The following is a 17,898-nucleotide window of genomic DNA, read 5'->3' as shown; positions in this document are numbered from 1 at the left end:
GTTAATAAAACAGTAAATACATTATGATCCATACATAAAGTTGAAGCCGGAAGTTTGTATACACTTAGGTTGGAGTCATTAAAACTCGTTTTTCAACCACTCCACAAATTTCTTGTTAACAAACTATAATTTTGGCAAGTCGGTTAGGACATCTACTTTGTGCATGACACAAGTAATTTTTCCAACAATTGTTTACAGACAGATTATTTCACTTATAATTCACTGCATCACAATTCCAGTGGGTCAGAAGTTTACATAAGCTAAGTTGACTGTGCCTTTAAACAGCTTGGAAAATTCCAGAAAATTATGTCATGGCTTTAGAAGCTTCTGATAGGCTAATTGACATAATATGAGTCAATTAGAGGTGTACCTGTGGATGTATTTCAAGGCCTACCTTCAAATTCAGTGCCTCTTTGCTTGACATCATGGGAAAATCAAAAGAAATCATCCAAGACCTCAGAAAAAAATTGTAGACCTCCACAAGTCTGGTTCATCCTTGGGAGCAATTTCCAAACGCCTAAAGGTACCACGTTCATCTGTACAAACAATAGTACGCAAGTATAAACACCATGGGACCACGCAGCTGTCATACCGCTCAGGATGGAGACGTGTTCTGTCTCATAGAGATGAACGTACTTTGGTGCGAAAAGTGCAAATCAATCCCAGAACAACAGCAAAGGACCTTGTGAAGATGCTGAAGGAAGCAGGTACAAAAGTATCTATATCCACATAACCTGAAAGGCCCCTCAGCAAGGAAGAAGCCACTTCTCCAAAACCGCCATAGAAAAAGTCAGACTACGGTTTGCAACTGCACATGGGGACAAAGATCGTCTGATGAAACAAAAATAGAACTGTTTGGCCACAATGACCATCGTTATGTTTGGAGGAAAAAGGCGGATGCTTGCAAGCTGAAGAACACCATCCCAACCATGAAGCACGGGGGTGGCAGCATCATGTTGTGGGGGTGCTTTGCTGCAGGAGGGACTGGTGCACTTCACAAAATAGATGGCATCATGAGGCAGGAAAATTATGTGGATATATTGAAGCAACATCTCAAGACATCAGTCAGGAAGTTAAAGCTTGGTCGCAAATGGGTCTTCCAAATGGACAATGACCCCAAGCATACTTCCAAAGTTGTAGCAAAATGGCTTAAGGACAACAAAGTCAAGGTATTGGAATGGCCATCACAGAGCCCTGACCTCAATCCTATTGAAAATTTGTGGGCAGAACTGAAAAAGCATGTGCTAGCAAGGAGGCCTACAAACCTGACTCAGTTACACCAGCTCTGTCAGGAGGAATGGGCCAAAATTCACCCAACTTATTGTTGGGAGGTTGTGGAAGGCTACCTGAAACATTTGATCCAAGTTAAACAATTTAACTTCTTGTCAATAGGGGGTGCTGTTAGCACTTTGTAATAATTACGTTCCCAAATTAAACTGCCTCGTACTCAATTCTTGCTCGTACAATATGCATATTATTATTACTATTGGATAGAAAACACTCTCTAGTTTCTAAAACCGTTTGAATTATATCTGTGAGTGAAACAGAACTGGACTTAGAGCAATTTTCCTATGTGGATGTGAGAATGCAGAATTCTGCAAGCTGCTCTGAGATCTGTTTATAAATCTGCCTGTCTTCTATTGGTTGAGATGCACTGCATACGCTTCCCCTGGATGTTAGCGAATAGTGAGACTTGAAATGGAGTCTCTACGCAGATCTGAAAGGTTATAAATAGCTTGGCAAGGAAGTGTCTGGTCTTTTCCCTCTTCGCTCTGACGCACGGAGGACCTTGGCATATCGTACTAGAACCTTCGGTTATAGCTCTTAGAAATATCCGGCTGTGTTTTTATTCGATATAGGCGTTATAGACATCATAATGTTGTTATTTTAAACCGAATTATATCAGTTTATGTCAGTATATTGCGATTTTCGGGTATTTATTTTTGTGGCGTTCTAGGGAGTTGGGTATCTCTGGCTCACATGCTAATGTTTACTGCTAATTGCAACGTTGAAGACGACATTCTACAACCGAGCAACGATTCTTTTGGACAAAGGACACCTTTCCCAAGATTCTGATGGGAGTTCATCAAAAAGTAAGAACTATTTATGCTGTTAATTCGTTGTTCTGTTGAAAAATGTAAAATGCATAAGCCGCCATTAATTTCAGTGCAGCCTCGCTTTAACGCACGCTGTATGTTGTAGTAACGTTAATTTTTAAAATGTAACACAGCGATTGCATTAAGAACTAATTTATCTTTCATTTGCTGTCCAACCTGTATTTTTTTGTCAAGTTTATGATTATTTATCGATTAGAATAGGTGCCTCTCCCAAGATTTCTCCCGACATTTTCTTGGCAGCTTGGCTACTTTTCTCATTGTATAACCACGATTTGTGCCGCTAAATATGCACATTTTCGAACAAACTCTATATGCATTGTGTAATATGATGTTATAGGACTGTCATCTGAAGAATTCTGAGCAGGTCAGTGAAAAAATTAATATATTTTGTTGGTTTATACGTTATCGCTATTTTTGGCTTGAATCAATGCTGTTGTGTGTTTGCTATTGTGGTAAGCTAATATAACGCTATATTGTGTTTTCGCTGTAAAACACTTAGAAAATCTGAAATATTGGCTGGATTCACAAGATCTGTGTCTTTCATTTGCTGTACGCTGTGTATTTTTCATAAATGTTTTATGACGAGTATTTAGGTAATACACGATGGTCTCTGTAGTTATTCTAGTTGCTTTGGTGAGAGTTGTGATGGTGGCTGCAATGGTAAACTATGATTTATACCTGAAATATGCAAATTTTTCTAACAAAACATATGCTATACAATAAATATGTTATCAGACTGTCATCTGATGAAGTTGTTTCTTGGTTAGTGGCTATTTATATCTTTATTTGGTCGAATTTGTGATAGCTACTGATGCAGTAAAAAAATGGTGGAGTAAAAAAAGTGGTGTCTTTTGCTAACGTGGTTAGCTAATAGATTTACATATTGTGTCTTCCCTGTAAAACATTTAAAAAATCAGAAATGATGGCTGGATTCACAAGATGTGTATCTTTCATCTGGTGTCTTGGACTTGTGATTTAATGATATTTAGATGCTAGTATTTACTTGTGACGCTATGCTAGGCTATGCTAGTCAGCTTTTTTACTGATGGGGGTGCTCCCGGATCCGGGTTTGGGAGGAATTAGAGGTTAAAGGCAATGCTACCAAATATTAATTGAGGGTATATAAACTTCTGACCCACTGGGAATATGATGAAAGAAATCAAAGCTGAAATAAATCATTCTCTCTACTATTTTTCTGACATTTCACATTCTTAAAATAAAGTGGTGATCCTAACTGACCTAAGACAGGGAATTTTTACTAGGATTAAATGTCAGGAATTGTGAAAAACTGAGTTTAAATGTATTTGGCTAAGGTGTATGTAAACTTCCGACTTCATCTGTACACGTGGTGTGCTACAGCAGAAACGACAACACGATATCCAGAAAATAAGCCACTTACTTTGATAGGAACGCATACATGTCCAATTTGTAAGACAAATTGTGCAAGGCCTGTTCTGACTAGAGATGCGCAATGTCATCATCCTTGAGCTGGGGAAACACTCAGGAAGTACTTGGGCTCACGTTGAAGTTGAAGAGAGAAGTTTGTCCGCTCAGTAAAGCCTCAAACATAAATTGTCCGCACGAGTGAAATGGGCTACTTCTTATACAAATTAACGAGGAGGCGGAACACACCTCAATTCAAACTGTTGTTAGAAAATAAAACTTGTTCAAAAATAATTTGAAATTGACAAGTTGAAACAGCCTATTGATAATTAACAGGCAGGTGCATTGGTTTGAGGGCAGCGCGGGTAACTGTCCTGTTGAGAGCATTCTGACAACACGACCATGAAAAGACTCACGCAGGGTCTTAGAGATATTTAGAGATATTTAGGGTTAGAGATATTTGGAACTCACGCGTGAAATGGTTAAAACTCAAATACACTACAAATACACTCAGCAACAAAAGAGTGATATAATTAAGATCCAGTCAGTGGAGTCAGAAGGTCAATAAATATTGAATTGGTTAGAATATTGAACACTTTTGAGATGTCAATCCTGTCCATTGCAGAGCCCACAGAAGGCCATTGCATTGAACATTCTAATTTAGAACAGTATGATTTCATTGCATCATAACAATGAATGATATTACTGGTATTCCAAACATGTCATTAAACATTGTTGTGGTCAGTTTCCCAGGCAACACATTTCAAATTCCTGGATTCTGAAGACAAGAACCTAATTTAAAACATTTTATCATGAAGAGAAAAGGTGTGAGCAAAGGTTTGTGGTGGTTCTTCAGCATTTTCATGTGTGGTGGCTCTACAGACATTGTGGATTCTACCCACCTTTACAGCAAAAGACAGAAGACCACCCACCCAAAACCAGACCATGTACAACATTTTGACAATATCAGCTATGTGAGACAGACTAAAGAAGAAGCCAAATCAGATTACAAGTCTTTTGGCGATGGACCAACGCACAACCTCCTTGGACTGGCGAACCTGAGGGTGTCAATGTCCACCTTGTCCATGGATAGTTGCAAAGATGACCTGATCATTGATCCTGTTGACTCTTGGAATTCTCAACCCTACTACCCCAAGAAACCATGGATGTCCTTCGATGAGATACAGGCGTACTCAGCAGAGACATCCTGGCCTTACTTCCCGTGGCAGATCGTGCCTCCTTCACCCCCTGTGCAGAGGAGAGCCTCCAGCATGTGGAGATATATGGAGAAGGCCCGTTCATCTAGCCCTGAGCTGCAGACTCCCACCCCAGAGGAGAGAAGCAGCTTCCTCCAGGAGAGCCGTTTATGTAAATATATGTCTTTGTCCTCCACATCCTCCATGAGCCAGAACACTGTCTCTCCCTGTGGGGGAGTATGAGATGGAAGAGAAGTAGATCAGTTGCCAGAAGAGCCAGGCTAAGGGCCAGGATGTGGCCCACCTTACTGATGCCATCCAGCAGTGACGTGCAGAAAAAATAACTGTAACAGGCAGGCCACAATAAATAAATATACATTTTATCAATAAGAATTTTGTCATCTTCATGTTTTTTCTGCATGATTAAATCGATTTCTGAACTAATACTTCCCAAATTTGCTGTGATCTGGTACAGCTCGCTCCTGCCTATGGATGTCACACGTCATCTGTTGCCTTTTGGCGGTTACGTTTGTTTTACGGCTAGTTAAAGTAAGCTGATCAAGACTGTTGTGCTCTTCCGTGTTCTGCAGAAGAAGGTGATGGATATGGGTGTCTGCCGTATCTGTATCAGCGACACAATGAAAGCACTGGAACAGCAGCAACAAGACTTAGTGATAGTTTCTATGAGCGTTTTGAGCAGAAATGCAATGAACTGGGTCTGGCAGAAAGCGAAACTCATTGTAGCCCAAACAGCCGATCAGAATAGAGAGGGGGCAAATCTACTACAACATACTGGACAATATCAATGTTCATGTTGTGCTGGGGACAATTAAAGGCCACTCTAAAATGTGCAGTTTTGTCACACAACACAATGCCACAGATGTCTCAAGTTTTGAGGGATCTCCCAATTGGCATGCTGAGTGCAGGAATGTCTAACAGAGCTGCTGCCAGAGAATTAAATGTTCATTTCTACCATAAGCCGCCTCCAACGTTGTTTTAGAGAATTTGGCAGTACGTCCAACCAGCCTTACAACCACAGATCACGTGTATGGCGTCGTGTGGGCGAGCGGTTTTCTGTGGTCAACGTTGTGAACAGAGTGCCCTATGGTGGCATGGGGTTATGGTATGGTTAGGCATAAGCTGCGGACAAGGAACACAATTTAATTTTATCGATGACAATTTGAATGCACAGAGATACCGTGACGAGATCCTGAGGCCGATTGTCATGTCATTCATTCACCGCCGTCAACTCAACTCATTTGAAATGTTTCTAAAATCTCCTATGGGAAAAAGATTGGAACCATTTCTGTGTTTGACTTGCTAGGTTTTATGGGTATTATGGCATGTCCACTGTGGGGCTCAATAGTCAGCCTCAGACCTCACCGCACATCACTGCCATCCAGGGACAGCTATTTAATTGTGGTCCTAGACTGATTTCTAAATCAAGCGCTATTACCGTTATGAAGTATGTAAGAAAGTACTGTGAGTTTTTCCGTTCTCACACTAGTAAGGAACAGAAAAGGTATGTTACCTTTCCTTGGATGAGATCTGACTGCTTCTGTAGCCATCAGATGGTAGTTACTTATTAAATCTAACAGACAGACAGACCTTTAACCTGTCTGGGAACCCCTAGCCAACAGCCAATGAAATTGCAGGGAGCCAAATTCAATCAACAGAAATCTCATAATTCAAATTTCTCAAACATACAAGTATTAGACACCATTTTAAGATAAAATTCTCGTTAATCAAACCACAGTGTCCGATTTCAAAAAGGCTTTTCGGCGAAAACAGAACATATCATTATGTTAGGTCAGCAACTAGTCACAGAAAACATACAGCGATTTTCCAACCAAAGAGAGGAGTCACAAAAAGCAGAAATAGAGAAAATGTATCACTAACCTTTGATATTCTTCATCAGATGACACTCCCGGGACAACATGTTACACAATACATGTATGTTTTGTTCGATCAAGTTCATATTTATATCCAAATAATACAATAAATAATCCTATAATTCCTATAATAACTACAAAAGTCAAATAAAGAACAGAGCAGCAGCAAATGATGAGTGTAAAAGTGTGTGTGTGAGTGTGTGTAATGTGTGTGTGTGTGTTTGGGTTGTGGCGGTCTGCGTGTGTGTGTGTGTGTGTGTGTGTGTGTGTGTGTGTGTGTGTGTGTGTGTGTGTGTGTGTGTGTGTGTGTGTGTGTGTGTGTGTGTGTGTGTGTGTGTGTGTGTGTGTGTGTGCTCGTATATGTAGTGTACAGTATGTGAATGTGTGCTTGTTTTGTGTGGGAGTGTCAATGTAGTGTGTGTGAGTGCGTATGTATATGGTTTGTATATACAGTCTAGTGAGTGTGCGTAGGGTCAGTGCAGGTAGTTTGGGTACCCTTAATTGACTATTTAGCAGTCTTATGGCTTGCGGGTAGAAGCTGTCTCGGAGCCTGTTGGTCCGAGAGCCGATGCTTCGGTGCAACTGATGGTGCAGCTGTAGAACTTTTTGAGGATGCAAGGGCCCATGCCAAATCTTTTCAGCCTGCTGAGGGGGAAGAGGCAATGCCATGCCCTCTTCACAACTGTGCGGGTGTGTGAGGACCATGTTAGGTCCTTAGTGATGTGGACATCAAGGAACTTGAAGTCAAGGAACTTGACTCATCAACGTTGGTGATCATGCCTACCAACTTCGTGTCGTCAGCAAACTTGATGATGGTGTTGGAGTCATGCATGGCCACGCAGTCGTGGGTGAAAAGGGAGTACAGGAGGGGACTAAGTACAAACCCCAGAGGGGCACTCGTATTCAGGGTCAGTGTGGCGGAGGTGTTGTTGTATACCCTCAGCATCTGGGGCCGGCGCGTCAGGAAGTCCAGGATCCAGTTGCAGAGGGAGGTGTTCAATCCCAGTGTCTCCAGCTTGGTGATGAGTTTGGAGGGGACTATGGTGTTGAACGCTGAGCTGTAGTCTATGAACAGAATTCTCATATAGTTCTTTCCCCTCTTGTCCAGGTGGGAGAGGGCAGTGTGAAGTGCACTAAGATTGCGTCATCTGAGGATCTGTTGGGGAGGTATGCGAATTGGAGCATAAAAGGCATTTAACACATTTGGGAGTTCTGCATCGCTGGGCAGAACTCCTGCATGGCTGGGTTTCCCTTTGTTATCGTCTGCAACCCCTGCCACATACAATGAACATCGGCACCAATGTAATAGGATTCCAACTTCCTCCTATATTGTCCTTTTGCATGTTTGATGTCTCGTTGGAGGTCGTAGTGGGCTTTCTTGTATGCGTGCGTCCATGTCCATGTCCCGTTCCTTGTAAGCAGAAGCTCTAGCCTTTAGCCCAGTGCGGATTTTGCTTGTAATCCGTGGTTTTTGGTTTGGATACGTTCTTATAGTCACTGTGGAGACAACATCGTCCTTGCACTTATTGATGAAGCCTGTGACTGTCGTGGTAAACTCCTCAATGCTATCGCAGGAATCCCAGAACATATCGCAGTCTGTACTAGCAAAACAGTCTTGTAGCCTCTTGTCTGCTTCATCCGACCACTTCCGTATTGAGCACATCACTGGTACTTCTTGTTTGAGCTTCTGTTAGTAAACAGGAAGCAGGAGAATTGAGTCATGGTCAGATTTGCCGAAGGGAGGACGAGGGAGGGCCTTGTATGCATTTCTGTGGGTAGAACAAAAGTGGTCTAGAGTTTTTGCGCCCCTAGTCGCTCTCCCGAGTTAAAGTCTTCGACCACCAGAAACGCTGCCTCTGGGTGAGTGGTTTCTTGTTTGTCAGGGAGAATTCAACATTTCCAAACAATTAATTTAGCGGTATAGATTTCGTTGTAAATGCAGCCGCGCCGACTGGCCAACTGTACCCGCTGCCACTCCCCTTGCCACGCCCACTAACTAAACCCTTTAGATCCAGAAAAAAACACTGTAAAGTATTAAGTGTTTGAAGACCCATCACCCGGGGCAGACACAGAGTATGTTCTTTGAACAGCAGTGAAATCTGATGAATGATTTAAGCTTCCATGGGGAAACAAACAACAAGAACAGAGAAAAAGATGACCACAAGATTCAAAAAACCTAACCCGTCCCAATTATAAGTCATAAAACACCTATTCTGTGCCCACAATTAGCTATCTCTCAATTTCATCAAAAAATCAGGCAGGCTTTTTTCTCATCATTCCGTTCTCACAGATCACTCTTAACTGACTTGCCTACTTAAATAAAGGTGTAAAAAAAAATATATATATTCGGCCAAATCAGTGTCCAAAAATACCGATTTCCGATTGTTATGAAAACTTGAAATCGGCCCTAATTAATTGGCCATTCCGATTAATCGGTTGACCTCTAATCCTGATGCCTAGTCACTTTACCCTGCCTTCTTGCACATACAGTGTCTACCTCAAATACCTCATACAGTGGTTTCTCAACTAAAAGTTTTGCGATTATGCTGCGGGACTTACCAGAGGTAATTTGTGGTTTAGGACTGTACCCTTCGTCACTGCTTCATTGCTCCAGACCAGCGCAAGCGGGAGTTAGAACACTGATTATGCTTTTGGGTCCCAAGGCGCTAATGTGTCTCTAACTGACAATGAATGGGCGACATAAACCAAATAGAAGCTGATAATTGTGCACGACTTCAAAATTGAATTTCAATAACTGATTGATGAGGATGAAGAGGGTGATTGAATTTAGAACAATACTGTAAGAATTGCTATTCCTCTGTCCTGCACGCGCACACCCTGAAAAATACACTTATTTTTTTGTTTCTACTCGTCAGTAATACTTTCTAAAACTATTGTTACACAAAGATTTTTTATTCTAAGAGAAACTAAAATGTTCAATTATATTCTGTGATATTCTTAAGATATATGTGTTGACTGAATATAAGCAAGTGATGTCTGCTAAATAATCAAGTTGATGGCACAGTCATATAGCCTCGGCACCTACATAGAGCGGAGTGGCTCACTCATTCATGGCTTTTGAACAAAATAAATAAGTACCGACATTCTTTCTGATAGTCTTTAATAAAGACATGTTTTGGTTATCCTGACCTGGACACCATGTATTATAATAGCCTGTTATGGGCTATTAGCAGGACAATAGACTCTTGCCAACACCTCTCTGTATTTTGATACTTTGTGCAAGGCAATTGATCAGCATTAAAAACTGTGGATGGGGCCTCCCGAGTGGTGCAGCGGTCTAAGACACTGCATCGCAGTGCAAACTGCGTTGCTACAGATGCTGGTTCGATATCCGTGCTGGCCGCGACCGGGAGACCTATGAGGCGGCGGTGGGCTTTTGGTTTCTCTCCCTCTAAAAACAGAAATAAATCATTCTAAATAACAAACTGGCTTTATTTACAAATTAGTAATAATGTCTCACTCCATGTTCAAGAATGGCCTTTTTCTCGCTCACTTTAGGTTATTTGAAAACAAAATCTCGTTATTTTTTTAAACAAAGCAATTATAATTATTAATGAATTCAGAATTATATAAAAGCCTTATAGATATTCTCACAGATCATAACGAAAAATGTCCCTTAGAGATTAATTTAGAATCCTCCAACCCTCTAAATCGAATTATTGGCGGAGAGTCACGTCATAGAATATATATTTTTCCGATATACTGTAGGCCTATCGTAGGCGACATGAGTCTCACTATTGTTGAGTAATGTGCTGTTAAAATTGGTGTAGGTCTTATTTATTTAAAAAGCATATTGAAGTTAGAAGCAATAGGATTTGAAGCAATAGCCTACCCGCTGTGGTCAACTATTTCAGCACCGTTTCGCACTGCTCTGAGACAAGCATGGGGACTGGTCTTGATAAATCAATGAGATTTTTATTTTCACTGAATCTCCATTTGGGTATTGGTTAGACTACAATTAGGGTGTGGAAATGTTATGCTCTTAGTACTGTAGCCTACTCCCAGCCATCACATTATACAGCGCCATATTTTCCTAATGGAAACCCTGAAGGTTTCGTTTTTCTTGGAATAGAAACACTATAATATTAATCAAATTAATTAGGCAACATTTCTTAAAATCAATCCCATATACTATGTTCTTACAAATTCTTTTATTTTTTATTCTCTACTACAGCCAATATTGAAGGTTATCAAATGCTTTTTAAATATGCCCTCTGGTGGTCAAACTAGCACTAACTAGCATTAATGGTAACAATGGCTGACAATTTACCCTTTCACACGTACCATCACAAGAGTGTGATCGTTCTACAGTGGTCCCTGAAGTGTACGATCACACCCTTGTGATTAGAACGCTTATTTAGAACGGCCAGTTTCGAATGACGCAACAGTCAGCATTGTAGCTGGCCACACTTTTTTCAGAAACTATTTACACAAACACAGTCCTTACAAAGTTATGTCCAGAATGTGATCAGTTTATTTTTGGATGCAATGTTCAGATATTCACAGAAGTATCTATAGCATAACACAATCATCTAAACCGGAAAAATGTAGGCTGCATTTGTCCTAGCGCTAACTGAGGAAAGATTGACGCAAAACAAGCGGTCATATTTTCTAACTCTCGGCTGACATAAACTACAATATTAATAGCAATTACTATTTATAATGAATCACATCACGGGTAAGCTCACCATTGATCTAAATAATGAATTAAAGTAAAACACTTTCTAGAAATCGAAAGTAATCCGACGATGATTAGTTTCGGTACGCAGCCATGCTTTTTTCCCTCACAGAAACCAAAGATAATAAGAGAAGACAAGATGAGTTTGGTCTGTTTATAGTATGCATGTTGAAGGGGTGTGTCATCTACCATCGCTCACATCCCACCATTCACTTCCTGAAGTTCTCAAAAAATGAGTGAACCCTTACTCACCTCTTTTTGTTATAACATTTTTGGTCCGACAGACGATTACGTGAAACCCAGAATGCATTGTATGTCAACAAACATGGCTCCACACATAGCTGGAATTAGCTTAGCTCATCATAATCAGTACAACCTTCAAAAAAGTATTTTACACACATAGTATGTGCCCATTACAATCTATGCAAGAATCGGAATGCATGATTTATCACCGGTACTTGAAAAACATGTGAATAAAACAGTAAATATATCAATAATTACCACACAAAACATTTTCTAATAGTGATTTATTGATACAAATGGCGTGTGCAGGCAGTCAATCACGTAACCTCTCACTCCCACTCTGAGCCATTCAGTGTTGTTGTTTATGTATGTAGCTAGTGAGCTAAGCTGTAGCATTGACAATGTCTGAAAGTCAGAATTCTGACAATGAGTCTGAAAGTCAGGAATCAGATTCTGACAGTGAGGAGCTGCCCCCCAGCCATTGAGAACCCTGAATCTGAGGACCCGTTGTCCACTGACAAAGTCCCAGTTCCCTTTGAAGATGTTGGTGGTGATGGAGGCAGACCGGCAGTGGATGAAGTACAGGAGTTTTGTGGTAGCTGGAAGGCTGCCAGCCATTTCACCCCTCCTGGCCCTGCTGTTTGCTTTGATGAGTCCCAGTCTGGAGTGCAACGCCCCTTGCCATTTCCATCTGAGGCAGAGTGCTTCAAGTTGTTTCTGACAGAGGAGCTGGTGGGAGACATAGCAGAGACCAATCGCTATGCCTTGGAGCTACAAGAGAAAAGAGAGCCAGGAGTGGGGGGGGGGCAATCACAATTCGTGAAATGTATACTTTCCTGGTGACAGTCCTTCTCATGGGGATAGTAAAGAATAACTCCCTAAGAGAATACTGGAGCACAGATCCTATGTTTGCAACTCCCTTCTTTGTCACCCTCTTTTCCCAAGACTGCTTCCTAGCTCTGCTGCAATGACTGCATTTCATCAACAATACTACTGCCATCCTAAATGACCCATTATACAAAATAAGAAATGTCAACAGCTGGCAGTAAAGTGGCATGACAAACGAGACATCCATGTCCTCTCCAATGTCCATACAGCAACCATGTCGGCCACAGGGAAGGTGGACCACCTGACGGGAGAGAGAAAAATCAAACCAGACTGCGTGCTTGACTATAACCTCAAAATGGGGGCAGTGGATAAGGTGGACATGATAAACAGCTTTTTGGAATGCACTCAGAAAACGACCAAGTGGTATAAGAAGATATTTTTCAATATTTCTAGGGTAGCTTCAAAATACAACAAGCCAATACTTCTCTGACGCAATTAGCATTGTTTTAAAGAGCTAATATAAGAATGTAACTAGCTACATAAGCCCGATTGAATATCTCACCCACCATAAAGGTTATGACATGAGTAACGTTACCTCGCGTGTCCGCGGTTATAAGGAATATACACAAATATATTATGCTCCATACACACAGTGTGCTACAGTAGGAACGGTATAACACGACATACAGAAACTATTATAACGTAATAAGGTACTTACTTTGCTAGAAACGCAGTCTGGATTTGAACCTGGGTGTCTGTAGTGACTCCTCTAGCACTGAGACGCTGTGCCTTAGACAGCTGCGCTACTTGGGAGTCAAAAGTTTCAAAATACAACACATGCTAAAACTTCTCTGACGCAATTAGCATTGTTTTCCAGAGCTAATAGAAGAATGTAGCTAGCTACCTAAGCATTGAGTATAATACCATAAAGGTTATGAAATGAGTAACGTTACCTCGCTTGTCCGCGGTTATAAGGAATATACACAAAAATATTATGCTACAGTAGAAATGACATAACACGACATGCAGAAACTATTATATAAGGCACATACTTTGATAGAAACGCACACATTTCCAAAGTTATTATTGGTAACGAAAACAACTATGACTGCGATGCAGGCAACAGACGGAAAATGTGAACACGTGTGTGCAGGATGGGAGATGAGCAGATGTCTGCATACTTGAACTGCACAAACAATTGGGAAGTGTTTGGGGAATTTTGTCTGGGTCAGAAATGTCCCAAAAAATTATTGGTCCGCAAAAGTAAAGATGACTACTTTTATGTGAATGAATGAGGCGGAACACACCTCAATTCAAACTGTTCTTAGAAAATAAAAAACTTGTTAGAAAATAATTTGAAATTGACAAGTTGAAAACAGCCTATAAATGAAAACAGGCTGCGTGCCTTGGTTTGAGGGCAGCGTGGATTAAAAGTCCAGCCTCTCTCAGCCTATTGCGGACAGTCTGAGCACTGATGGGGGGATTGTGTGTTCCTGGTGTAACTCGGGCAGTTGTTGTTGTTGCCATCCTGTACCTGTCCCACAGGTGTGATGTTCGGATGTACCGATCCTGTGCAAGTGCTGTTACACGTGGTCTGCCACTGCGAGGACGATCAGCTGTCCGTCCTGTCTCTCTGTAGCGCTGTCTTAGGCGTCTCACAGTACTGACATTGCAATTTATTGCCCTGGCCACATCTGCAGTCCTCATGCCTCCTTGCAGCATGTCTAAGGCACGTTCACGCAGATGAGCAGGGACCCTGGGCATCTTTCTTTTGGTGTTTTTCAGAGTCAGTAGAAAGGTCTCTTTAGTGTCCTAAGTTTTCATAACTGTGACCTTAATTGCCTACCGTCTGTAAGTTGTTAGTGTCTTAACGACCGTTCCACAGGTGCATGTTCATTAATTGTTTATGGTTCATTGAACAAGCATGGGAAACCGTGTTTAAACCCTTTACAATGAAGATCTGTGAAGTTATTTGGATTTTTGCAAATTATCTTTGCAAGACAGGGTCCTGAAAAAGGGACGTTTCTTTTTTTGCTGAGTTTATATCTTTATTTCCCAAACACAATTCAACACAATCACTTTTTTGTCTTTTAACACAGGCTTAACACCTTTGTGCTTTTTAAAACACTTTTAACATAGGCCAGGCCCTATTGTTACCTCATTTCTCAGCGATAATGCATTGCGTTATGCCTGGGAAGAAAACACTTCAATTTGCTCAACTTTCCACTGGCTCAACCATTGGCTCAGCTTACCCCATGGCCATTGGCTCAAACATTTTGACTATATTAGGCCACACAGCTACAGAGATGCTCTTGCATGCTAGGTTCAGGACCTCATATTGAAGCTTATAGAGACGTCAACAGATGCATAGAACAATCTTAAAAGTATCTACTTTGGTTTAGATACAAGCATCATGAAACCTCTAACACAATAAATACATTTAAATTGGTGAAAATACGTTTTTTGGACCTAACTTGCTTACAACTTTTTCCATGTCATTTCTTTCTTCACAGACCATGAAAGGAGCTCTTCCTAAATATTTGGTCAAATTATTCATTTTGTGTATGGTTTCCTTGAAACAAGTGTGGCTCAACTTACCTCTTTAGCTTAATTTCTGCCACTCTGCCCTAATATTGTGCAAATTAATGAATTTTCAAATAAGTTCAATACATTTTAGAATATTGTTGAATTCCGTTTTAATGTCTGGATTCTGTGACTCCGTATGTGTTTTCCACAATGTGGATTCTATTGGGCCCTACTGTCCTAAAAACTCCTTTAATTCCTTTCTCATTTCTCTCACTCAGTAGCATTATCAACCACACAGCGCTACTATGTGTGTCTCTCCCCTCTATCATAGACAGTTCCAATCATGCATCGAAATACTTGTCAAATCGGACAAACACACCAAATGTGTTTTTTTGTGCAGTAATATTGTAGTAATGAGTACTAGTGTGTTTTAGCTGTGGAGCTGTGGATTGATTATGTGTGTTTGTGTGGGTATCTGTCCCTGTGGTGCACCGCTACTGAGAGCTGAGTGGATTGGACTTGAGGGCTGTGGGAGTGTATGGTCAAGGTCAGCGTGTGGAGTAAGGGTCAGAAGACTATCGGAGGAGCCGTCAAGCTCAGATCAGTCCCTGGAGCTGACACTGACCCACCCTCTATCCATACACCCCTCCTCCTGTAGGGTGGAAGCACCCAGCCTCATGTACAAAAGGTTACCAAAGGTTGAGATCATCAACTAACATAAGTGAGGGCAGGGACATTTCCCAGTTTACAGTCAACTCTGATAACTGATAAATGCAATGGCTTGGGACAGTTGTGACAGTTTGCACTAAACCGGAACATGCAGTTAGTTATCAGAGGCAATTAAAAATTATGCAATTGAATTGGGACGAGGAGCTATATTGCACTTTTTTAACAGTTTATCTAAAGTGCACTTGTCAGGAGTCGACTGTGATGCAAGATGACACAATTTAATTTTCCATTTAGAATTTGTGAGTTCATTTTCAGCTAAAGTTCTTGGATTTGTTGGCCATCAGACGTATAAACAAATTGTGTGACTCCATTCTTGCTTATAAGACGCTTATATGATAAGCTCAGGCTGTGCCATGCACACAGCGTAAAGAGAGCCAGCCAAGGTCAACATTGATAACTATGGCCCGCGGTAGTCGACTGAAAATGGAAGGGTGTGACATATGTCTGGTCTAATTAGCTTTGTTTGCGCCCCACTAAGTCCCCTGTCGTTGCGATGCTAAGAGCCTGCTCTCTGAACTCTCCCTGCAGTAGCAGCAAAGCTGAAGATTAGCACCGAGCCTGTCTAGCCGTGGAGAGTTGAGCTTTTTACTCTCCGCCTGATGGATTTGTGTGACCGGTCACTCTAGCGTCCTGCTGCACTATGTAACCGAAGCTAACACGCGTTCTACACTATTACTATTATTGTATTAGTCTGTATCTTCAGTTGCAAGTCTTAAGAAAGTTACAGTGTATGACTGGCAAGCAAAGCCAGGATAGCAGTTTAGCTGTCGCGTTCGATAGGCGCCACAGGTCACAGAGTGAGTAATCAATGTGGTTTGTCATGTGCTCTTTGGAGACCCATCAATCTTGGTTGTTGTGTCTGTTTGTTTGTTTAGTCTGTCTCTCTCTCTCTTACTGACTAATATCCGCCTATGGTACCTGTAGCACACTGTTCGATAATCTCAACGTGAGTAATCGATGTGTTGTATCGTGTGCTTTGGAGACACAGCAATCTCTGTTGTTGTGTCTGTTGTTTGTTAAGTCTCGCTCACAGGCTCGTATTGATTCATATACTGTTCTAGACGCACCTGTTATGTCTGTTGTGTCTGCTCTGCGTGGCTGTTTGACCCTGACAAAAGTTCTCGTCTGCTGTTTTTCTGTTTTTGTCTGCAGGTTGAGTGTGGCGTTGTGAGCGACAGGATGACCAGTCTCTGAGGAAAAAGAAGCAGACTCTGAGGAAAAAGGAGACAGAGGAGTGAGTGTTCACCGTGGGAGAGCTCTTCATCACTCTACCCCCCCCCTGACAGCTGCACCAATGTTCTCTCCCGACCAGGAAAACATCTCCACCACCCCAGCCTCCACCAAAGTGCCAGTCAAATATGGAGAGCTCATTGTTCTGGGGTAAGAGGGGGTTTAATTGCATTTGGTTGCTTATGTACAGTACATAGGCCAGAGTTATCCCAATCTGATACTAGTGAGGGCGTGGGCGGGCAAGAGCAAGTGTTGGTTCAGGAATGTATTTATTATTTTAAATTAGGGTGGGGGTTGAGATGAGGAGGGGGATTATTTAAGATACTCTTTGAAGAGGTAGGATTTCAGGTGCTTTCGGAAGATGTGCAGGGACTCTGCTGTCCTAGCTTCAGGGGGAAGCTGGTTCCACCATTGGGGTGCCAGGACAGAATAGAGCCTGGACTGGGCCAAGAGACCAAAGGTGGCAGAGTGGAGTGCTCGGTTGGGGTGTAGGGTATGAGCATAGCCTGAAGGTAGGGAGGGGCAGTTCCTCTTGCTGCTCCGTAGGCAAGTACCATGGTCTTGTATCGCAAGCACAGTGAAGGACTAATACCTAGACATCTATGCAAAACAATACGCACATTCCAAAAAGTAAAAAAGAAAGAAATTAAGACATATCAGAACGAGCAATGTCAGAGTCCGGAATATAAATATATCAGTGGAGGCTGGTGGGAGGAGCTATAGGAGGACGGGCTCATTTTAATGGCTTTAATGGAATAAATGGAACGGAGTCTAACGTGGTTTCCATATGTGTGATGTGTTTGATACCGTTCCATTTATTCCATTCCAGCCATTACAATGAGACCGTCCTCCTATATCTCCGTCGACCAGCCTCCGCTATATATAATATATATATATATATATATATATATATATATATATATATATATATATATATACAGTGCATTCTGAAAGTATACAGACCCCTTCCCCTTTTCCACATTTTGTTACGTTACAGCCTTATTCTAAAATAGATTAGATTAAATATATTTTCTTCTCATCAATCGACACACATA

At 41.5% G+C, this 17,898-nt stretch overlaps 1 protein-coding gene across 1 annotated transcript in view; it reads left to right on the top strand.

Annotated features, from left to right (window-relative positions):
- Nucleotides 1-17,898, top strand: part of LOC120032929 (E3 ubiquitin-protein ligase pellino homolog 1-like) — a 43,675-nt gene that overhangs the window by 9,969 nt on the left and 15,808 nt on the right. The window contains exon 2 of the mRNA XM_038979201.1: nucleotides 16,766-16,993. Coding sequence (XP_038835129.1) covers nucleotides 16,908-16,993 — 86 coding nt within the window. The 5' untranslated portion in view covers nucleotides 16,766-16,907. The remainder of the gene's footprint in view (nucleotides 1-16,765; nucleotides 16,994-17,898) is intronic.

The sequence above is a fragment of the Salvelinus namaycush genome, chromosome 39 (assembly GCF_016432855.1).
Source record: "Salvelinus namaycush isolate Seneca chromosome 39, SaNama_1.0, whole genome shotgun sequence".
NCBI classification, from domain to species: domain Eukaryota; kingdom Metazoa; phylum Chordata; class Actinopteri; order Salmoniformes; family Salmonidae; genus Salvelinus; species Salvelinus namaycush.
The sequence above is the reverse complement of the archived record's forward strand: the minus strand, read 5'-3'. Positions and strand labels throughout refer to the sequence as shown.